Source organism: Xiphophorus hellerii, chromosome 9 (assembly GCF_003331165.1).
Source record: "Xiphophorus hellerii strain 12219 chromosome 9, Xiphophorus_hellerii-4.1, whole genome shotgun sequence".
Taxonomy (NCBI): Eukaryota; Metazoa; Chordata; class Actinopteri; order Cyprinodontiformes; family Poeciliidae; genus Xiphophorus; species Xiphophorus hellerii.
In genome coordinates, this window is record NC_045680.1 from 13,912,787 (window position 1) to 13,937,815 (window position 25,029).

At 38.2% G+C, this 25,029-nt stretch overlaps 1 protein-coding gene across 3 annotated transcripts in view; it reads right to left on the reverse strand.

Moving 5' to 3' along the window:
• arhgef18b (rho/rac guanine nucleotide exchange factor (GEF) 18b) overlaps positions 1-25,029 on the reverse strand; it is a 52,963-nt gene that overhangs the window by 22,488 nt on the left and 5,446 nt on the right. For all 3 annotated transcript variants that reach the window (XM_032571319.1, XM_032571317.1, XM_032571318.1), the window contains exons 2-14: positions 23,578-23,726; positions 22,171-22,787; positions 21,373-21,520; positions 18,390-18,516; positions 18,243-18,300; positions 17,268-17,345; positions 15,947-16,055; positions 15,469-15,655; positions 5,255-5,322; positions 3,913-3,958; positions 2,476-2,683; positions 1,291-1,397; positions 566-706 (exon numbers count right to left, since the gene is read on the reverse strand). In XM_032571319.1, coding sequence (XP_032427210.1) covers positions 566-706; positions 1,291-1,397; positions 2,476-2,683; positions 3,913-3,958; positions 5,255-5,322; positions 15,469-15,655; positions 15,947-16,055; positions 17,268-17,345; positions 18,243-18,300; positions 18,390-18,516; positions 21,373-21,520; positions 22,171-22,286 — 1,393 coding nt within the window. In that variant the 5' untranslated portion in view covers positions 22,287-22,787; positions 23,578-23,726. The remainder of the gene's footprint in view (positions 1-565; positions 707-1,290; positions 1,398-2,475; positions 2,684-3,912; positions 3,959-5,254; positions 5,323-15,468; positions 15,656-15,946; positions 16,056-17,267; positions 17,346-18,242; positions 18,301-18,389; positions 18,517-21,372; positions 21,521-22,170; positions 22,788-23,577; positions 23,727-25,029) is intronic.

Below are 25,029 nucleotides of genomic sequence, written 5' to 3' on the forward strand. Positions count from 1 at the left end.
TCACATTGGTTCTGTTTAGTATGACATGATCTGCAAAAGTACTGTGTTTCCTTACACATGAATTTGTCTGAAGTTGGTGTCTAGTATAGACCAAAACTTCATGAACAAAGTGGAGTTTTAGGAAGGAATGCATGGGAAAATAATCTGCTGTGTTTTTGATGAGGGAATAACATTATAGCATGAAATGAAGCTCAAAAAAGTTTGGTTGCAATAATAACCTCCCTTTTAACATAAGATCATTTAATTTAAATACAATGGAACCAATTAACAAAATTGTGATTTTAGGTTTATAATAAAACAATGAACAAGACAAATTCATTTATAATTACTCCAGACTCTCAGGACCAGTTTAATTAAGTCAAATTTAATCAATTATTACATTTGAGCATCATTCACCTGGAGACGATTGTGGATTATAGGAGCCAGATTTTCACAAGAAAACAAATATCTGTTTTTTGTTAACTCAGCGTGCTGCCTTTATAAGAAAAACTACTCTCAGTCGGCCATGTATAAAACTCATGAAAGCATTTACAAGTGTCAAAGTACGAAGCGAACTCACACCTACCATAAATAACATCCTGCCTTTTCACCAAGTCTTTTGAATGTTTCTTCAGATAATGCTGATCAACCGCAAGGCTCCAGGAGTCGGCCTCCAAGTCCTGAGCATCAGACTCCAGGTCGGCCCGCACTGCTGCATAGTGAGCATCTGAAGAGAAAGGGCAGAAATTATGCAACATGTTATGGATTGTGTTCTTCAACGAGGTAAAGTTAAGGATAAATGGAAGAATTTATTTGTATTATTTTAAATGACTAATGCGACCCTCACAGAACGTGGATTTTTACAGTTTTTCCAAGATTTTTGCATGACCAAGATAGGAACCAGATGCTGAATCTGCCTTACAAACTGATAAATCTTCAGGAACGCATTCAATTTGGGGAAAAAAGAAGGTCGATGAGCATCCAGCGCTTCAGTGTTGAGACTAAATCCCGTAAAACTGAACGCTGGAACAAACATGGAGCTCTAGTCTCCAGTTAGTCTGATGTCTCCCACACAGTTCAGTTTAATGAGGCTAAAGTCATGACTCAGCCAAACATCCTCCACACTCTCTTCTCCGGTCTTATGAAAACTCCCTGAAGACAAACAGTTGCAAAGATTTCACAGTCTGAAAAGGGCATTCTGGTCTGTAAACGCTGCAACACAGCCTTGATGATTTTGTTCAAAGTAAATGATGCTAAAGTGAGGAGCGGATGAATTTAAACTTCAGCTCCGCTTTGAAAATGTCTGCTCACCTTCTACGATGATAGACTCGGCGATGGAAGGTGCGAGAGAAACGGCGTCGTCGTTGCAGCGTTTAGAGCGCAGAGAATCTATCTCATCCATGTCCCCGGGGAGAGATCTGAGAGAAAACAGCCAAATTATACAGCAGTGATGCAACAAAATGTCTCCTACCATTTATGTAATGTGTCCAAAAGTTAGAAGTTTATAAATCAATATCAAGTCAATCTACAAGAGCATTAAACAGCATATATGATTATTTTGAGGAATAAATAATCTACTCTACTAAAAATCAGCTACAGAACAATCCAAAAGCATAAACCTTGTGTTTGATTTTTAAAACAATACAATGTACCAGGGCGGAAATGATTAATCGGATTAACCGATTATTAAAATAATTATTTTTAGTAGTCAATTAACTGTTAGCTCAAGTATAGACAAAAAAAGGCCATCTGCTGAAAGAATAACACACAGAGCAGTAATTAAACCAGACGGGTTGTGAATAAGACGGTCATGACGCCGTCATAAACATGACATAACACCTGTCATGAACATGAGTAAGTCTTCATGAATATTTATGACTGTTGTCATAAAGTGTCATTCAGTAAATCATGACACTTTTAATACAAAGTTGACATTATTCAAAAGGTCTTCGTTATGACAATTTGACATTAACCAAGAAATCATGATCTGACATAAATTTGTTATAAAAGTATTACTGGTTAAACTTTAGCTTTAATAACATAAAGCTACATAATTTTGATCTTTATTTTGATCTTTCTAAATGTTCAGGGTTGTTATTCATTTAAAAAGTCATTAAAATCATTGAAAAAAATCTGTGTGTGTGGGAAGCCAATGCAGAGAAATTTCTGACTTTATGCAACACACATTGCTACAAACTTACTGTTGAACAAAGCTGTTTAAGATGGATGCTTCCATGAACTTAAGATTTTTTTATTTTTAGAAAGTAGCTTGCATCTAAATCTCATGATGGTCACTGAAATCACAAGAATTTTAAAATCTTCTCTATTTACATGAAGCAGATCTTCAAAACACTTAAAATTGCAATAATTTTACAGAAAATTTAATTTGCAATTTCTGCATCTCTACTGAAAGAATATTTTTTCACACACAAATTTTTCATTTCATGAAAAATCCTTTACAGTACCTAGAGAAACTATCGTTGTTGTGGTACCCACCCGGAGCTACTGTGGTGACGGAGGCTGGGGCCGACGCTGCAGGCAGGGGCTGCGGCGAAGCTGCTGCTGAGGCTGGCTGAAGGCTGAGTGCTGGTTCCAAACGAGCTAACGGTCATGCCTGGGACGCCGGGAAACCCTCGGTGGCCATCCGCAGCCTGAGCCAAATCTTTGCCTGCCTGATCTTTCTCCCTGTCCCGGTCTTTCAGCGCTGGGAAAGAGAGACGAGACACAGGTGATCGGAGAAAATGAGACTGGATGGAGGAGGTACATGGGGACAAACGAGGAGAGGACAGTGAGAAAGGAGAAGATGACCAGCGAAGTGGCAAAGATGGCGACTTGTTCGAATCCTTCCCGAGTTGGCCCCAGTATTTTTTCAGCCAAGATCGAGGCAGGGATCGGTAGAACCGGCAGGTGATCATGTCGCGGTGCATCAGAACCCGCACGCCTACACGTCCAGAAAGACCCCACGATGAGGCAGAAAAAGACAGGGAAGATGCCCTGGCGGTTTTGGAGGCACCTTTGGAGGCCCTCACTGTTTTTCCTGCTTCTTTGGCACCCGTTAGATCCATTACAAACGTCTCTAAATTTCAATTCCAGGTTGAGGTCTTAGTAACGGATTTAAGGGACATAAACAAAGACAACCAGGAGTTTGGATCAAAAGCCAGTCTTATATAAACCACCCCAGACTCCCCAGGGTCCCGGTTCCTGCAGTAACTTCTGGAAAGATGTGCGTCCTTTTCACGTTTCTAGCAAGTTCTGTTTCTGCGGTTCTCATCAATTCTCTGCCCATCGTGTTCCCGACCCCCTGCACAAGCAAGTGATTGGCCCGAGCGGGACATGTGGAGAAATCAGGTGTGGCTGACAGGACTCCAGCTGTTCAGAGGGGAATAACAACTGCTACAGGAGATTAACTAAAGCTTGTCGCTGCTGCAGCCACTCATGTCTCCTGCGGGTTCAATCACATGCATTCACACCTGCTGACGGTGCAATAAGCAGCAGAGACTGAGATCTCTAAGAACAGATGAGCTGATGTAAGAGTTAATGTTTCGTTTTATTAATTGCCAAGCAGTGCAGAATGAATTAATGGGTGATCATAAATTAAAAATGACAAACAGAAGCATCAATTTTTATTGCCCATTAGCTTTCTTCTGTGTTTACGGCTAAATATCTCTAAATAAGGATGAAAAGAGAAACAGCCGCACCACACGACTCTTTTTAATAGCTAAACATCACTTTTCTCTCCCAGCCGTGGGAGACTGAGCTGCTCACTCCACACTGAGTGGGTCCACAGAAACACACACCACAAAACTGGATCCTTAATTGGTCGTTCTTAGAATTTAACTCCCCATCATTCATCAAAGCTTCTGTCACAGTTAAAGAAATAATGTGATCCACGGCAATATGAGCGGCTCACCAGTAATTAAATATTCTGCTTACCAAGGCTAGGAGATGCTGACCCGCTGCCCCTCGAGTGAAAATCTCTCTGTGTGAAGAAAATTAGGACAGTCACATGATTTGATACCAGAATCTAATCTTTGTAAGGATGCAGCAATATGAAAATTTGGGCTGATATCACTCAATATTCCATATTTATTACATACATTTCCCTACACTGTCATCATAACAGATTTTGCTGGACGATGAAGTTGTCACAAAAATTATTGCGATAAATGATAATACTGATGTTTGGAGATGATTTTCACATAACATACTGATAATGGCATAATAACGCAAGTTCGACTAATAAACTTTGATTTTATACAAAACACTCCACACTGCAACTGGAAGACATTTTAAATATTCAAAATAAAAAACAATAAATATAGGAATCAGAGTTGTTGTTTTTTTTAGCAAATTCAAATCACAGTTTTTCAGCTCTGCACCAGGTGATTTTTATTTCCTCTTTAAGAAAGCTAAACTTCAAAATATACATTTGTAACTTTTCCATAAACTGGCATCACTAATTGTACAGTAAAACAGAACAATGTATCCAAAAGTACAGAGATGTACAACTGCTGCAGATAAAAAAAATCCGGTAAAATCATCTGGGTTACAGATGAGATGCATCTCTGTAACGCTTTCTAGCTAAAAAAAAAAAGATTTAGGGTCGCCAAGATTTTAAACTCGATAACAAAACTAAGAAATACACTCAATACTCAACAGTAAACAGTAGATAAGTGTTAATAATACTTTGTGGAGGCATGCACACTGGAATTGGACAATGGATTTCATTAAGATGTAAACATGAATCTGCCCCATTCAAAGGTTTGTTTTTATAATCTACAGAGCTGTGATAAGAGTTGCCCGCTTCCTGATTTCCTTTTTTGCATGGTTGTCACACTTCAATGTTTCAGAACATCAAACTAATTAAAATATTAGTCAAAGACAACACAAGTAAACAAAAATTTCAGTTTTTAAATGAAGATGTTTATTACTAAGAGAGAATAAATCCAAATCTACATGGCTGTAGGCGTCTAAACTTAGTAACTGGTTGGGCCGCCCTTAGCAACAACAACTGCAATCAAATGAGTTTGCGATAACCTGCAATGATTCTAAGGTTCAAAACAAGGATATCAACTAAGCAACAGTAAATAAAAAAGTATACTGTATGCTTGACAATGCTATCAACATACTATGGCAAAAAAAACCTCTTGTTATCTTTGAACCATTTACACATTTCAAAACCCCAAAGTGTTTGTGCACATGTGTATATTAAGGTACCAATGTGGCTAAAACCTTGGCCTTGATGCTCTTATCTGCTCTGAAGTGTAATGTTTACCTTATTCTTGCTGCTGGTGCACTCACCCAGCAGAGACTTGCAGCTCTTGTGAACGTTCACAGCACAATCTGAAAAACAGGACAAGAACTTGGAGTCAGAGTCTCATCAGTATAGCTGAACAACGTGTATACAGTACTAAAAAAGGGGAAGTGTCAAGGGTGACAGTATGAATGCAGATAGAAAACATGACACTATAAGCCAAGTTTTTCCTAAAATGAATGCTCCAAAATACAGGAGGCGGCTAAAAGAATCAATAAATCCCTTTACAGTAAGTGGAGGAGGGTTTCTGCAGCTACAAGCAACAGTTTACTTCTTCATCATCAGAGTCATGTGAGAGAGCAGATCAGAAACACCCCGTTTTCCTGGAAACAGGTTTCTCTTTTAGTCCCCTTCTGTTCTTGTATGGAGAGCAAACCGGGCCCTGTCAGGTTTAGCCGAAACAAGTGTCCTGCATGTGATTAGCAGAGACACAAATCTGAGATGTTGCTGAGCAAACGCAGAGGACAGTTAGTGTGTTGCTTTTTCCTAATCAGAGACAAAACATCTTGGAAACAAAACATTTTCAGTGGCAGGGCCTGGACATTTAAGGCCAGTGGGATGAGGTAAACAAAACAAGCCCAGGCTGTGGGATGAGGCCTGCCAAACAAAATAGGCTATCAACATGCAAAGCAAGGATCCAGTCCGACCAGTTAAAACCTGGCAAATGCCAAAGACTCAAGTCCCAGAAACGGACACAAAGCTGCTCCATTGGGAAACCAGTTTAAAAAATAAAAATCCTGTCAGTCAAATTGAATCAGAGAACAAAACAGGTCAAATTGCTGTTATTGCTCAATAAAGTTAAAACATGTTTTAGACAATGGCTTAAAAATGATTTTCAGTTTCCAAATTAACAGCTATGATATTAAATAGTGATCCATTTCTACAATCATTATAGAAGAATGCCAAGTCATAACAGTTCAAAGGTGAAAAAAGTACTTATGTTACATCAGCTCTCAACTCTGCTTCAGACATTTTCCATTTCACACACGACATGATAGAGACAAGGCAAAGCTTGAATTGTAGCTTCCTGACAAAGGTAGCAAGTCACACCAGCAACTGCAGGACAACCAGCTGTGACCCCGTTTCCACAGCTGGGTTCCCGTCTGTGTGTTAGAACTAAAAAATAATAATAATAAAAAAAAGACAACCATAGAGACTCTGCTGCTTCTTTAGTAGAAATATGAAGCAACCAATGATCATTTCTGTCTGAGTCAGTGGCCAAGAAATTTTGGACAGTGATCAGATTTTACGGTCAGTGGACCAACCAGAACTAAACGCTAGTAGGAGCAAGTCGGGGCAATCCCAAGACTCTTTGATGTGGAACTTATTACTGTGGGTAGAAGCTTCTCAAAGTATCAATGAAGTGTTTAAACATGAAATTATAAGAAGCACAAAAGGAAGCTACTTAAAGGGAAACTGCTACTTAAAGGGAAACTGCGTTTACAACTTTGGTTTGTTTAAACAGGGTGCTAGATAATTGCCGGTTTTAAAATTTTTGTGGCTACTTTGTATCTTTTGTTGTTTCCGAAAACGAGACACTATCAACTCTAAATACACCTAATTGCCGATGCAGGATGCTACAAAAGCTTGAAATCTCAACTTGGTGGGGGTGGGAGATATGGACTTAAAGTTTTATCACAACATTTCGTAGTACTATTGTAATAACGACAAAAGTGTCAATAAGAAGTAGTTATTTTTTTACTACACCCACTTGTAATATAATTCTTTAGTACATCAAAAGAAGCATATTTTCTTTTGATGAAATACAATTTGTGATTTGTGTCACGAAAATGCATACAGTAACTGCATTTAATCATACTCTCAAATTTATTGATATTCACTGAACAGTGGGGAAAAAAATAATCCTGTCAATATGGATATTTTTAGTGTTTTTAAACATCACTAACTGGAATTTGTTATGACGACAATAAATCAAAATCGTACCATGATAAGAAATTGATCATGATAAACAATATGATACATGAACACGCCAACAACTAGGCAATCATTACTGGGCCTGTGACAATATATTAAATTGTCCCTGTAATATTGTTTTGAGACCATTTCAAGAAATGTATCAATAATTGAATAATAATGCAAGTTTATGCTCTCAGACTAATAAACTTTAATTTTGAAAAGAAATCTTAACACTGGAACTGAGAGACATTTTAAATATTACAAGATAATACAAAACGACCAAAAACAGAAATAAAAAAAAAATTTAAAAAACACACACAAATGAAACTTTAAATAAAATAGATTATGTCTCTAAACAAAAATATTAAGAATCAAAATGGGAATTAGAGCTCATTTAACTGATCATGCAATTAAGTGATTAATTGTGACAGGCCTAATCATTACTCTTTGTATTAGATTAGTAAAATTCTGTTTTACAGCGACAGCTTTCTCACTCACACAGTGTGATGTCACCTCAGCTAAGACTACGTAACAAATTATAAATCATGACAAAAAGTCAAGAAAGAAAATGCATTTTAATGCTGTTCTGAGGAATTAGAAGTGGCCAAAATCAGTATTGGCAGGTCAGAAACTGATCCTTAAACTCTAATCATCAGTTCATCTCTGAGGAACGCAGGTAAATGCTAAGCATTAATCAAAGCACAATGACAATGCTAACAGATCAACTTCACAACTGTTGACAAAAATCATTTGCTCTTCAATTGTCAGTATGAAGTTGAACCTGCCACTAATAAACTTTACCTTATCACTTTTAGACAAAAACTGAAACACAAAGCTTCAGAGATTAGCAGAATAAAACAACTCAAAAAGACTCCCTAAAAAAACTAAACTCAGTAGAAAGATACACATGTGTAAAGATCATGGACATGTTAACTCATCTGTAAGCCAAGGTAATAATTATTTAAATTGTAACTTGATAAATATAACATAACACACCAGCTAAGTGATCAAAGCAATGTAAACAGGTGTCACAACTACTATTTTGTAACTTTAGAAAAAAAAACCCAGCAAGAGTCACAAAATAAGACAACAAAAATTAAGAATTTCTCTAGCAGGCTGAATATATCAGACAAGAGACATGATGACACACCAAAGTGTTCTTAAGTTAAAGATAACTAAATTTCACTGAGCAGCAATGGTATGAAAGGAGAAGAGGGTATAGCAGGTAGAAGGACAAAAAGCCACAGAATTGCTGCAACAAACGTCACTTCTTGTTGAGGCAGCGGTGGTTCTCCTCAAACTGAGTTCAGATGCATTACGATGGAGCTAGAATGATAAGCAAACAGCAGCAGGAACACTGTGCTTTCTGTCCACTGATACCACAGAAAATGTCATCATCATGATGTTTGGAAAAACCCAAACAAATGACTCACCACAGGCTGCATGGAAGCCATCTTGGCTCGGTGTGAAGACCAGATGATTTATCCTCAGCTGGACAAAGACAGTGACAATCAACCAGCTGCTGTGCTGCTAATGAGCAACATGATGAGGTCCAGTCACTTGTTCATGTCAGCTGATCCAAACCACCACTACTCAACATCTAATAAACACCCAATCAAACAAGAAGTACAGCTGTGGCCAACAGTGCGCACTTCAGTGAGTCACTCAGTGGACTGGAGGTGTAAATGGGGCCTAGATCAACGACGTTCCTCACAGAATAGTTACTGTTCTGGGTTTTCTTAGAGATGAAACTGGGATTTGATAAAAACACAAGCTGCTTCTAAACACGGCTAAACTGTAGGTTCAATCACAATGGAGGCCACACAGTGTTACATAAAATTAAACAAAAGAAGATGTTGGTTCTGAAGTCTATTAGCAGCTGATTGTCATCAGAAAATGCACTACAAAATGTATTTGTGTTAGACCTGCACCGATCAGGCTTTACTTGGCTAACACCAATTTTTCTATTTTCTTTAAGGTCTAACAAGCAATTTTTCATCCAATACTGATTTAGTTTTTGGTCTTCATTTTGTTTTATTTGTTTGAAGCTCAGTAGCATTTCATTTAAAATAAAATGTGCTTTAAATTTTTTTGACACAGGCAGTAGTTTTAATGAAAAATGTTTCTAGTTTATGCATCAAAACATGTCATTTATCATTTATCTGGTTTTTAATTAACTCAATGTATAGATATGAAAAACTGTATTTTTCGGTATTTCACTTGCAAATTGACTCCCATCTGTGTGACCAAAGCATCTCAAAATACTTTGTTCAAAAATCTGAAGGAAAAAATCCAAGTACACCCTATAAACCAGACTATACAATGTGCAAAAGCAATTTATGATTCAGATGGCAACCTTCCAACAATCCTACAAAAAACCATTCCACTGTGTACTATATTGAAATGACAATAAATCTCACTTGACTCGTCTTCTTCTTTGTATTTTATTAAAGCATATCCATACCTATTGCTCAAGTACTTTCTAACGGACATTGCTTCAACTCCACTCTCAAGCTTCACAGTTCGGTTCAAATACTTCTAACACAATCCATTCACCATATGAATGTAACAGAGTAGCCAAACAAAAAGTGATGCCACCGGCTGCCTGTGATTTTAGGCATGTGTGCCTTTGAGAGCAAAAGAAGGCATTTTCCTTCCTGAAAAGCCAACTAATGAGAACCTGGGAAAACCTGGGAAAACAGGAACAACTTAAATAAATTAACTATTAGAGCAAAACTAAACTTCTCTAATGGTAATATATGTCACTAAATAAAGATGGCTGGCCTACCTACGAACTATATACTTTAACCACAAGTTACCTCTAAGCCAGAAAGGGAAGTGGTGCATTCAAACTAGACCTGGGCTGACTAAATTAAGGAGTTGAAAATATGACTGCATACTTTACTGACAACATGGTAGACATTTTAGAAGAACAAACTGTAAGAAGAAGTTGCCTTAGTTTCAGTCCTACTTTCAAGTACCATTTAGCACCTATTCCTGCCTTTGAAAATAATGGCTTTGATAAACTAATAGAATTAAACAGCACCAGCTAAAAGTTCAATACAGACCAAACAGTTAATTAGTTAATGTGAGAAAAACCTTGTAATAGTCAAAATATTAAACTTTTCTCATCTAGGAAACTTGGCATGCTAATAAAAAGTAACACGCGGAGAAAGCGTCTGCTAATAGGATGAGGTGGGTGAGACTAGGAGTCAGTGGATTGGGCTGTTTGGCCCCAGCAGACCTGCCAAGCACAATTAACACCATGTGACCCAGTCATAAACGGGGAGAGGGAGAGAGGCAAGTCTATCAATGTCTGTGGCTAGAGAGCAAAATGTGAAATACATGAAACAGTCTCCCCTCCGCCAGCGACATTCCTGTTGCCTCAGGCTAATTAAGCCTCAGAGGACATCACCTGTCTGGAGAAATCACAAAAATCTAAACACACAAAGATACATTTAAATGAAATTTCATAATCATGATAGAGTTTGTTACAAAACTGTTGACATGCCTTAATTTGAACAAATGCAATGGTTCTCAAACTGTGGTGCAACTATCCCAGTTGGCATGTGGGCTGTCTTTTCAATCAGAAGAATCACTGGCAAATTTTATTTGCAAGTTAAATTCAGTCTGATGTAGACCTAACAATCCTGAACAGCCAGACAAATGAAATGCTAAAATATATTTCAACCAAAGCTTTTTAAGAGATGGAAATTTGTAAATTCCCAGTATGAACTGAAGTGGATGACAGGTAACAAGTAACAAAGAAAACTTTGAGAATCAATTAAATAGTATAAGTTAGTGTCTTGAAGTATAAAATCAGCTTTTGTTGATTCATGTTTAATTGGTGAGTGCAAAGCTAAGATTCCATCAGCAATAGAAAATAATATGCTGGATATTGTCAATGTTAACATCATGCTGTTGCTCTCTCAAATTATTTTTTTTTTTATGACATCCCAAGTCTCTTTTTGAAATGTTACCATTAATGAGCTTTTTTTTTCTTCCCAGACAGTGCAATTATAATTTTGCTACTAATTTTGCCACTTAAAAGCACAAAGCAAACCCTAATCTTTGGTTAGACAAAATTTTGACATATTTGAAGAGTGTATGCCTTTTTAAAAGTAACCTGTTACTCAGTGTTTTTAATACCTACATGTTAAAAATAAAGTTATTTTACAGATGAGCAATAGAACATAATCAACTGTCCACATTTTTTAAATAAAAAGAGGTAAAAGGAAGTAGTACAAGTAAAGTTGCACGAAAGGTTTGACCTTAAACACATTTTCAAATTTACCTCAATTAAAAAAATAGCAGGATGATAAACCTGAACCTCTTTATTTTGATTTCAGAAATTATTAATAAGCGTTACTTTTAAAAATTTTATCAGGCTTAATATTTAGTTTTATACCACGCTGTTTTTTATTTTTAAACAGTAAATACAAAGCTAGATAATTTTTTTTACATTTACCAAAGAAGCAAATAACATCTTTCAAAAGAACAAATACTGAAATATGTCAACCAATATCTTTAAAAAGTGTTAGGTAAATATAAATCACACGTTTAAATCTAAATACGGATCATAAAGTTATCAAAATTGTTTTAAGAAACCACAGTTTCCCTAATTTATAGTCTACACACACAATCATGTTTTTTCAGAATGATCTTTCAAGCGAATTAAAGTCTTTACAAACACACTACACGAAAGCAGGCTGTAGCCCAGAAAGCACATTATCCTAATGTACCATCCATTTCTGACAGATTCATCTCGTAGCGAACAATATGGAGATTTAAAGTTGGAAACAAATGTTTTTAAGGCTTTTCCATGTATTTATCACACGTACACTAGGAAAATACTTTTCAAAAAATGGATAATAGTCACATTTTTTGTCCAAAAAGAGTCTCCATCTGAACTGGTTGTACATTTCATCAGCTGACTGCTGGAAAATTAACAGAAGTCACCAGGAAGCTAACATTAGCTAAGTTAGCAGTCACCTGTTGAGCCTCTCCTGTAGTCAACAAGCAGCATCAACTGTAGTCTCCTGAGACGGTTTTTATAACTCAAAGTTATAAAGAAGTTGTGGAACATCCACTTGCTTTCCTACACATGGTTTTCCCAGCGTTATTTGTTCGGCATAAGCCAATTAAAACCAACAAATCACCCAACTAACCTTGTTTTTCGAATAAAGGCACAGCTAAGACGCTAGCGTTACTTTGCTAATCGCTAACCAGGAAAGACTTAACTAAGGGTCTAATTTAGTGGCGTTCTTCACACATTAAGTTGCAGAAAAAGATTAAAGATGTACAATTCTTGCCCAGACACTTATACAACCCAAACATTACACAGTGCGACAAACAGATGCAACATATAGTGTTAAGTTGGATGTGATTAGCTGTTAGCCTGTTAGCACCAAAGCGGTAGGATGTGTGAGAAGGTCCGCTAAGAGGAAACAACCGGACTTCATCCACCTGATCCCGCTGCGGCAGCTGCTCCTTACCGCTGCAGATACACTCGCGTCGGTCCCAATCAGCAGCATCCGACAAAAAAAAGTTTAAACTCAGTGAATCACATCCTCCAAACGGACCCGACAGCAGCAAGTGTCCCGAGTTATTGTTGGTTTTGTCCAGTTTTAGTGCATCCACTGGGAACAATCTCTGGCACACAAACCACACATTCCACAGGCTGAATCCCCACAGGGCTCGCTTCAAATTAAAGGGACACTCACTTGTTTTTTGTTTTTTTTTTTCACGCCTGCGTGTGTGTTCCAGCATTAATATTTTTAACACCATCCCACTCAGCAGTGAAGTCTGATTAATGAACAAATGCATCAACGGGAGAAATGCGTTGCTTTCTTTTTTTTTTTTAATGTCAGAATAACTAATCGCTTCCATCGCCTGTGTGGTTTTTCTGTGCCTTGTGAAATATGCCAGAACACATTTATTTAATAAACACTCGGCTAAAAACAATCATTCATCACACCACGCTGTGGGGGCTCATGCATATCTTGGAAATATTGCAACCAGTTGACGTTACAAGGTAAACATTTAATTCCAGGCAGAACAGCTACTTCTCCACACGCACCTGCTTAATAAAGTTTACAAAAAAAAAAAATCCAGTTTCTCGGTTCACATTAAGTGATGTGAAATTATACACCAGTAAAACCTCGTGTTTTATGAGAACCCAGTTGCACTTCCAGTAAATTCTTTAGGCAAGTGGCAGAAGTGATCACAGTGTCTTTAGGGATATAAGAAATATTACTTTTTAGGAGAATATATAAACCATTTAGATTCAGATAATTGTTTATTTGCATCCTTTTTAAAGACGTGTGAAAAATCTTAAAATAATAACAGTGGAGTATTATCATGTTAAACTTTTTTTTTAAAAAGGAAAAAAACTGAAAAAACCTCTAACATGCAGTGTTTGGCCTGGGGAGAAATCCTTCATTAAGGAACTGTTATTTCAAGTCACAGATTTGTAAATATCTCATAAATCTTATATTAAAATAACAGCAACTCAAGCATTTTTTAAAATAAAAATCTACTTTTTAACCCTCTATGGCATGACTTTTTATTTTTGTGGGGAAGAAATATTTTCCTGCATTCTTTGGGAGCTTGGTGGTCCCTAATTACATGTCAATCATAAAATCGGACTCTGACACCTCCTGGAACCAGATTTGGGTTTGTTGCCTCAGGGTAACATTGGTCTAGAACACCAAGATTGTCTACACTGATTATGAGAAATGAAATACAAATCAAACAAAAACTATATTCATAAAAGAACTATTTTTTGGACAAAAATATGTCAAAAATCATGCCCCCCAAAAAATAAAATAAAGGAGCAATGTGAGGTACAGCTATGTGGTTTGTTGCCTGAGGGCAACGCCATGCCATAGAGGGTTAAGTTTATCTAAATTTCCAATGATTTCCAAGTAATAATCTAGGGCTTTCCGTTTCCCTGTGGTATAGATTTTTTCTTTAAGAAACAGGACTCAGTTGATTGAAATGTGGTACATTTTTGTGACATTGCCTTGAAATTGTTATTATATGTTCCAACGTTTAAAGGTGATACAGACCAAACCCAGAAATCGTCTGTGAAGTCTAAAAGCCAGAAAAAAGGGTGAGCAACGCTCATAAACTTTAGGTAAGAAATCATTTCTAAGTTAAGAAGAAAATATTTTACTCAAGAGATCTGTTTAGCAGAAAGTTAGAAGAAAAGGTTAGTGTGATAAAATACACACCAATCAACCATAACACAAAATTAAAATACATTACTATGAGCAGCTCACCAATTTGCCACTAAATTAACTTTGCCCACTCAGGACAGAAAACACTTTACCAGAGAGTGTTTTATACAGCAGGCCATTAATGTACCTTCTTGGTTCTGTGGGATATAGACTGGGAGCCTGGTGGTACTGGGTTTATTTCCATAAAAGCCATTATGTTTCAAATGGTGTCTCTCAGGACTGTATTAGGACCAGTACATTTTGCACTTTACATTAATAACTTGGGTCAGAATATCATGAACACATGTCTTCATCTCTATGTTGATGATATAAATGTTTCTCACGCAGTCCTGGTTGCCTGAATGTTAAAAATATTTTAAAGTACCACAGAACGCATGACTGAATGTTTGTTTTTGTTTTCAATTGTTTTATCCCAGGCTATCATACTTTCATTCCTTATTTTTAGATCATTAATCTTGTATGTAAGTAGTAAATGAACTGAATTAACTTTTATTTACCCCTATTTGAGTCATATTAACCACTCAAAGGGCTCTTAGATTTGAGATTTACCTGTTATAATAAAGATAAATTAAAATACTAGTATTTCACTATGAAAAGGTTGTAGTTTAGGTGAAGCCCTCACATACTAGCTCTTCTGTTTAAGGCTTATTGTTTGCAATCAGCCCCTCTGCTGTCCAGCTGAAGAGAGTTTTAGGGGGCAAATGTCATCATGACATCCGCATGTGTGCATTTCTTTAATAAAAAACACATCAGGTTGAGGACTTTAACTCCCATTGCTCATTAAGTTATGGCTGAGTGGCTTAGTGTAAGACATTTCAGGCAGTTTGTGGTGGGTGCGCCCACGTGATTGGCAGTTTTTTTCCGTGTGCCTCAGCACACCACTACATAGGTAAATGAGCATACATGCAGCAGAGCTATAATTGGATGCGAGCTTGTGTGAGCGTAGCACCTGCGCACTTGTGTGAGGTGGTGAGCAAGCGTGGGCGCATGTACATCTGTGACTGCGGTGTTACTCACTCATGCACTGCATTCCATGCTTTTTCAGCAGACTCTTGCTGCACAGCGAGCAGGTGGCGGAGCTGGAGAAGGAGCCTGGCACTAAACGATGCCCATTGCGGCTGCTGGTCCTGCACACTTTCTCTTTGACCTCCCTGTCTCTGTCCTTCGCTCTGTCCCTCTGCAGTTCTTTTTCTCGGTTCTTACCCTGGAGAGAAAAAAAGAGAAGCAAACACACAGGGCGGTTTTTAAATGCAAATGCTGTGTGTTCTCCTTCATCGCTCCGCTTTTTGCGTGGCTGTGTGTAAGGATATATAATAGGGTTTGTGTAAGAAGATTAAAGTATTGTGAGTGCGACATGCATACAAGTAAAGTGTTTACATGTCAGGATTTGGTTTTATAAACTGAGCTGGACAACAAATAAAACTGACTTTCTGGAATATGTTGATACATTGAGACAAGCGCAGGTCATGCATCACTCATCTGTGGCGTTGTTTACCTTATCTTTATTGAAGGAGCCCGTCACCCTGCTCCTCAGGGAGCTGAGGGTCCTTTTCACCTTTGTTCCTTTCTCAACCTTCTCTGCTCTGTCTTCCTCTTCCTCATTCCTGAAGAAAGAAGAAAGCATCCCGTGTACAAAACAAAATAAGTCAAAGATCTCTTAACCTGCATGAAAAATAGTTTTCACAGTGCTTTATTTAACTAAACAATAAATTGATATGTTTTATACCTTTAAGTGTATTTTTTCTAAGTAAATTATTTATGAGGGTGGAATTTATAAATACCCTTTTCAAAAAGACCATCTGAATTAATTGAATTTACATGCTGCAGATGGTTTTTATTATTATGAGACAAAGCTCAAATGTTTTCCATGTTTTATTGTTACAGACTGCAAAATAAGTTAAACCACAGGCTTTTGGCATATTTTACAGTAATTGCTAAAACTTTTTGTGGTTAACTGAATTCACATACTGTAGATATTTTTTCCGTGCTTCACGCAAGTGAAGGCAAGTCAAAGTTTATTTACGTAGCACATTTAGAACAACTTCAGCTGACCAAAGTGCTCCACAACAAAAGCACTTTGTTGTGCTTTTGAAAATTTGTTTTAGTTTTGCTCAAACTTTTGTGGCTTTTTGTCAGCTTTACTGACCCTGTAGTTGTTCGTTTTAAGAGTTCATGCAAGCTAAAGTTAAAATTTCTGTTGATTATTTGTATTACATTTTTCTCCGCATATTCTCTTCTCATAATCTCAATAAGAAGTATGATTGGACTGGTAGGCTTGCTATGTCAGTCGCAGAATTGCCCTACTAGACTATGTAGGGTATTCTAAGAGTTGCACAGTTTACTTTCTTAAATTAATGTTGCAGCAGGCCATATCTAGTTCAGGCAGAAAATTAGAAAGATCACGACAATTATAAAATGGATAATATGTCAAGGACAGAGAAAACAAAAACACAGGAAGTTGTGTCACTAGGGAAATGACAACAACTGCAAACAAAATGAAACAAAAATTATAAATCTAGTGGCCCAGCCAATAAAGGTAGAACAAATTTCTTAGTTGAATGAAAATAATTTCAAACCTAAATCTGCCAGGGGTGTGAATAATTTGGGGCTTAACTATATGTTGCATGTTTGAATGTCTGTATCTGTTTGAATGATCAATATAATGTAAGACAAAAAGTTTAAGTATTCATTACAAACTTTGCATCCACGGAATTTGCAACATGCGATATTAGAAAATATATTCAGTAACAGACATTGCTTAGAAAGAAAGATACATTGTCGTTGCCAAATGTGCAATGGTAAACTATTGCACTTACGCATTGGAGAGGAACTCGTACCAAGTGACACTTCCTGAATCCTTGGTGTCTGGACTGCTGTTGTTTCTATGCTTCGCTCTGTGAAGGACAGTTAGAAAACTTCATGCAGCAAGAGAATCCATTTAAGCAGAACGCAGGTCCAAATATAAACCTCAAATGATCGTAAAGGATGAGCATGTCAAAGCCAAAGTTTATAAGAACAAGAAAAACAAGCACAGTCCGACAGCATGAACTGATTGATATTGCTGTGAACTTTTAGTAGCCAATCATCTCACTTTCTGTGCTCTGCAGATCCTTCCCAGCCACGGTGACGTACCGTTTGTGACAGTGACCAGGACAGACACATGCAACCCCATGTGCAAAAATCATGCATACATAGTGTAATTTGTAAACACTCCCTGGTGAAGACCCAACTCTGCTGCCGCAGACGTCATTAGAACAGCAGCTAAAGCGTGCAGGCCTCCCTCTCCTGTTTACTTACCCATAGTACAGCTTTAGCTCCTGCAGAACTTTCTGTACCATCAGCCTAAGACAAACAAGACACTGACACTGAGTGGTGGTGGTGGTGGTGGGGGGGATCAATCTGCTGGGAACTGACTGAAACTGTAAAGTGAAGGACAATCCTCCTTCATCTGCCGCATCCATGAAATCACCAGAGTATAACCATTTATTACATACAGACACAGTCAGTCAGCAAAGGGGCCATCTTGGCAGCTGAAGGAGAGCGAGCTGTGGGAGGGGGAAACTGCAGACGTCTGATATGGAGCAGAAATGTCAGGGGAGAATGGGGAAAGCCCCTTTGTTATGTGGGAGTTAGGTAACCGTAACAGGCTATTTACAACTACAGAGCAGAATCTGCATGAACCGCTCAAGAGTTCCAGTGTCTTCCACTCCTTCAAGCTTCATTAAACTCATACTGTTACTTAGACAGAATCATATTCTTGGAAAGGTATTCTGTTGCATTGTTGCACTTACATATGGCTTTGTCCCTCTGATGAGTGCAGGTTTTCTTCTGGGTCAAACTCCTCTGCCACTGCAGAAAAAAAGTCAAGTAGATCTACTGTGAAAAGATGTAAAGCATGAATCAACTACACATGAAGAAAGCACGTGTTTGCCCCCCACCTCCTGCTGCCCTGGCAGCCTGTTTGGAGGTCTGCACTACACGGGAAATGTGTGCTGCTCGGGAATATTCATCGGTGGCAAGGATGTCCGATCGAGAGTAGAGCTGCCTGCCTGGTCCACCGGTGACCTGAAAGAGGAATAAGCAGGCATGGACGTTGAATTCATGTCTGATCTGTTTTACATCCACTTTCTAGTTTACAGCAGGTACTGTATTGAGATTAATTGTGCTTACAGTGGCCTTTATTAGCTGCTGATCTGCAGAATATTTAGTTGTTTTTGTGCTCTGTAGTGAGGAAGCTCTCTGTAGTTTGGCACAACACTCCAAATGAATCATTCCCCTCTAACTGTGTACTTATTTGGTATTAAATCCAGTGTTCCAGTCGTCCTTTTTCCTCTTTTCTCTTAAAAAGTGCGTATAATGTTTTATCAGAAGGGAGGGTTTTATGGAAAAGCTTTAAATTGAGGAACAAGCCACTAAACCAAGAATTCATTTATAATGATGCCTGGCAATTAACAAAGGCCAAGTGAGCTTTGAAAGGTAATTTAAGACAGGATGCCAGATTACGAGCCAGAAAGCTGCAGGCTCTGAAAGCAGAGGGTCTATTACTTTTTATTAAGTTGCAATCGTAATGTGTAAGATGTGCAAGATGCTAGATTATCTCATTCAGTGAATTGCTACATAAAATTCTGTAATAGCACATGGATCTTTGAGTGATTGACCATTTAGGATTTAATGAAACTGATCAAATATATATAAAAAAAATACATAAAAATTCACAAAAACACTATAAAGAGCATAAAGTCCATGCTTTTATTTATTTTGTAAAGTAGTGTGTCTCTTTCAGTCATACTACTCTACAAATGTGTTATGATCACATAAGGAAAAGTGCTCCACCATGCATTGAAGCCACTCAGGAGACTTTTACAGACATAAAAATGAACAAAAAAAAAAAAACTATTTTCAGGGATGAAGAGGATAGGCAATTTCAGTTTTGTTTCTATATATCGAAAAGAAGTGTTAAGATTTTATTTTGAAATAAAAATCTAATAATTATTTTTCAAAACAAAAGAAATTTGAAGATTTTATTTCTGAAAGTGCCATTACAATGCCATCACAAAACCACAATGCCATCTTGTTATTGGATTGCGCATGTTAATCTCTCAGCTCTCTGCAAACATCTCTGTCTCTCAAGGCCAATCTATTCATAATCTGTATCTCCTGTCTGAGCTGAATTCTGAGACTCAGTGTCTCCTACACTCCTGGTAAACTCCATTCTTTCTGTTTACTTCCTGGTTCCCATCCGATCATGAATAAAACAAAGTCTTAAAACAAAAAACGAAGGCCTTGAGTCCTTGACGCGGCCGCCGTGGGTTCGATTCCCGGACCCGGCGACATTTGCCACATGTCTTCCCCCTTTCCTGTCAGCCTACTTTCATATAAGGGACACTAGAACCCACAAAAGACCCCCTGAACGGGAGAAAAAAAAAACACAGTGAGTAAAGAGGCTCGCTAAATGCAGAATCAATAGCAGCAGATCTCCACTGTGGGCATCAGACTGAATTAAAACCCAAAACACATCCAACTTTTACAGGACACACAGGATCCAACATGATCCGCCAATGTAAACGCAAGACAAACCGACAGTAAACAGAATGCTGCTCAAACCAGATTGGTCTTTCATTCTTTCATTTGTTTTATGTACTTCTTAGAACCTACCAAGTATGTTACTTTTTTTGCGAGTGAAAGATTTAGTTTTGTATATTCCTGAAAGCGGATGTGTTTTACTTTGCAACTATGACTCATCCCCTGTCTCACTCATGACATTTCCATCAAATCGTTGCGTTGCTCCAAAGAAACAGACCATCGGTCTATTTTGGGCCAATTTCTGTGCCTATAGCGACACTAGCCATGTTGCAATTACAAATGTGAGCAAATCTTTGTCTATATTCTGCTAATGTGAAAAAAACCCAACACAATTTCACAATTGTGGTGTTTCCATTAAATAGGAAATGAAATTAAAATCAGACGGGAATTAGCTTTTTCACGCAATAATCATTACATGGCAATGACAGAGTTATATAATATAGTCATAATTAGAACTAGCACTCATCATCGATCAGCTATCAGAGTAGATGTTGGTGTCTTTTCAGGCATTGGAGTGAGAAGCGGCTACATGCGCTGTGTTTTGGGGAAATTGTAGTTGGTGATTTTATAGAGGAACTATGAATTCAACATATTTGAATAACAGATAGACAACTTGCTATGAACTGTTCAATCTTGTGAGAGATCTGTTGGAACCAGCTGCACATTGTCCGAAAAAAACAAAAACAAACCATCATTGTCCTTCTTCGTCCTTTTTGCCAGTAGTAACATCCGACTGTTGATCATGTGACTCATGTGATGTAAAAAAAAAAAAATAAAGCATTTCGATACGGTTGAAAAACCACCTTATCATAGCACAAAAACTTTTTATTGAGAAATGTGTTTCCATTAAGCAAACTTGTTTTTTAATTTCAATTTGCGCAGTTTTATGATTATTAGAAACTCAGCTGGTGTGTAGACAGATTCAGTGTGTAGCAGTTGTATCACAGTTCTGCACAGCGCCTTTCCTTCTACCTGTGTAATAGAAACTGTAAGCCAGGCCTTCTCACCCAACATCAGTGTCTGACCTCGCAAATGTGTTTCTGGAGGAATGGCTGCTCCAATTAACACTTTCCTAAACCTCGTGTAAACCCTCCCATGAAGATTTGAAGCTGGCAAATGATGGGACATTGCTATTTTAAAGTCTGAAAGTGAAAATGGGAGGTTACTAAAATTCATGTCTAAGACATGAACGAGGCAAAACTTGAAGTAAATCAAGCAATTTGTAGTGGTTCTTTAGAATGTGGACATTTTACTGAAATTCTCAGTCAGCATCGAAGCAAAGAAAGCCTGAGAAGTGTTAATAAAAGTCTTTTGGTTGGTAGCAGAGTGACTGTTTACCCTCAAACTGAAACCATCTGGCTCATCTCCGGGTCCTGCTGAGAAGCTGTCAGACTGCTGCTGGGAGGACTGGAAAAGACTGCTCTGTTGCTCGTCATCATCGTCTCCATCTTCATCGCTGTCTATGGCTGCCGTGTCCAGACTCAGTCTGAGAGCACAGCAAAGCAAACACAAAATGTCAAATAAAGCGGTTAAATATTTTAATGAGGCTCTCTGCATATTTTTAAATAAAATGTACTATTTCACTTTTATTTAAATGACACCATAAAAAATTGCTGCATTGGACTAAAGCAGAGGCCTGCAGGCTGCACCTCTGGAGCCACATGTGGCTCTTTAGGACGTCCGCAGTGGTTGGTAAACCAACAACAATTACAAATAGCAGTTCTTCTCGCAGAATTTCTCCATATTTCTATTTTAAAACAGTTTCGACACAGTTTTCACAACAGGATGACGTAAATTCATTATTTCTTTCCCCCTCACAACCAATAACATAAATAAAATAGGGTTTTGTTTTTACCATTTAAGCACATTTTTACAGTTGGTATTTCTTAAGTGAAATAACCATCTGTTCTTGAAGGAGCGGGGTAGCTTTTGCAGTGCTGGATAAATAATACACAGAAATGAGAATGAAAATAGTTCTGTGGGTTTTAAAGTTTGCTGATCTCTGGCCTAAACTGTCAGAGAAATCTTCAAGTAGCATTAATGCTCACATCTAAGTTCAAGGCTTACTCAGAACATGGATTAGTTTGTGATGGCTTATTAAGATGAACTTTTTCTACCACCTATTGCTCATCTTACCTCCTGCCAGAGTTGAGGGGCGACAGAGGAACCCCCCAGCTGTGCCTCCGAGACGTTGACATGGATCTGACCAAAATCGGAAAACTGTCCATGTCTGGCTCCCCATCCAACTCCATTTTGCCCTGGTCCTTTACGTCGTCCAGTTCTTCAACCGCTTTCACTGTTTCCAAGGATTCCAGCAGTCCATTTAGATTAACTGTCCAGTTGAGGCTGAGTGCAGAGGCAGCGAAGTCATCGCCGTCAGTGACACAACCTGACAGCGGCTTTAGGCTGAGCTGGGTAACAGAGTCAGAGGGAGGTTCATCTGCAAATTGTTCCAAGGAAGGAAATGATGTTGCATTGACCTGTAGGAAGTCTGTGGTTAGAGCCGCGGGTTGGTTTTTGGTCTGACTGTTTGTGTTTACAGGCTCTTGTAAGTTCTCAGTTTGCTGTGTGTTGTTCTCTGGGAATGCAGAGGTGTCTTTTGACACTGCAGCCTGTGAGGCTGGTGATTCTCCCTGCAGGTCTTTGAAGTACTCCGAGTCCCTGAGGGAGGAACTGAGACCCTGCAGGTCCTCTAGGCTGCTGCCCACATCCACACAGGGACAGTCAAAGTCACTGAGTACAGAGGATCCATCCTGGATGATCGCAAAGAGAGAAAGGAGACAAAACAATGTGAAAGAGGAGAACAAATGAATGCAATGTTTCACTATGTCGATGGTGTGTTCAGGGTGACGTTAATCATTAGTTTTTCTATGTACAGAGCAAAAAAAACTCGATTTTGGTTAAGAAGTCACTTTCCACAGCATTACTGTGCCTTTTGAATACTTTAAATAGGACTACTTATAGCTGTTTTTTAATATCAGCTTTATTCTTCACATTTTTAAAATTATGGAGGAAATTAGGAGGAAAAAATGATAAACTAATGATTCATCCATCTAGTTTGCCCCTGTAGAGTTGCTATGAACCTCTTGGCTGCTTCTCTGATTAAAGCTCATTCAATTTTCCCTCTGATACAGAGATATCATTTATTTTGTTTTTATCAAAGCAATTACATAGCCTGTGAATTTGTTTACTGTCAATAACAGTAAAGTGATTCTGATTGTGACATTGAGCTCTTTCAAGGATGTCATGCTTTAGCTGTTGGTTTGGTGTCTGCAGTGTTGAGTCATATCTAGAGAGCAAATGAAACATACAGTAACTGCCATCCAACATGAAGGCAAATTGCTCATCCCTCCTGCACTCAAATCACATGCTTGCACCAGTATGTCATTAGTGGCATCTGCTTTGTGAATAGGACACTGAGCAAACTGCAGCAAGCAGAAGTTTGCAAAGTTAGCAGATCATTGCTTCAGTTTCTGGAACTTGAGAAACGTGCATGTTTCACGTGGTGGAGCCAGAGCAACTTTGAGGTTAGAGACTCTTTACCTGATCATCACTGGTGTTGCCACTGAATACATCCTCTGTGATGGAGGCCGGCGGTAATGAGGAGGAAGATCCTTTCCCACTGGGTGCCTGGACACTGAGCTGGGTACTGGGATTCCCGCAGGACTGGCTACATGGGTTGCACTCGGATGCTGGACAACAAAGGAATTGAATTTTTTGTTGTTGAAAACAAACGTTTCTCTAAAAGAAAGTACATGCTGGACAACAAAGGAATTGATTTTTTTGTTGTTGTTGAAAACAAAAGTTTCTCTAAAAGTACAGCACATTCAACGGCTCTCTGGAGAGATAAGGAGCCGGAGGAAAGGCAGACGGCTTGCTGAATGCATCAATCACACAGCACCTGTGTAATCAGTCTGGACTGTGCTGTGCATGATGGATGAAACGCCCCACTGCAGACCCCACTCCAGGCTCTTGTTGAAAGCTCCTTTACATTTCCATTACATAAACAGATTCCTCGATTCACATGATGCCGCAAACCACAGTCACCAATAGCAACGTCTCCGAGGGTCAGTGTTATTTTACAAGCTCTATACCATTGGTGGTGTAGAGCTTGATTTTATTCCCTTTTTATTCCACTTTGTTCCAGCAGTTTAAAAAGTGGTCCGTCTGTGGTAAATAATGGATCACAGTGTACAAAGCATAAACTATATTGAAGTCACCTCTACAAATCAGTGGCAAATGCAGAGCAAATAAAAGGTCAGGTTTTGATATTGATAAAACCAGACATTACACACAGCATTGGTGTGTAATGCTGTTGCAATGTCTCATGAGTTTCAGCCAATCTGAGGAGGGGAGATCCATTATTGAAACAGATTACATAATCCAGATTTCAAAGGGCATTCCTCACTCTTCTTTAAGACTGTCATTCAACACAGCAACTTTTAATTTCTCTTATTAAACCTAGATACAAATTACAAGTATTCTTCACAGTCCTCTTAAGCACTGGTCACCAACAATTTCCTCTTTTGACCTGCTGGACTGTAATTAAAGTGGTAATTAAATAGTTGAACAAAAATGCATGCAACAATTTTATAATTTTATTTGGATTTTTACCATTTTTTTTTCTAAATCTTCCACCTACCAAACCACTTTGTGTTTGTCTGTTCCATAAAATCACAATTAAACACACAGAATCTTTTTGACTGCATGTGAAAAATTATTAATATATATGAGTCACCATTAGTCCATCTGTACTGAAACATATTATCTGGCTCTATCTTTACTGCAGCGGCAGCTTTACTAGTCTTGATACAACGAGCATCAGGGTGCACCAACTGGTAAAAGATGGTTTTACTGATATAAAAATTCAGCTTGTCTTGTAATAGCAATCAACCACTGTGAAATTAGCAAACACCACCACACATGGTGGCAAACCACAAGTAACTTTAGGACCACCATATCTTTCCTCAATCATAACATCTATTAATAATCTCA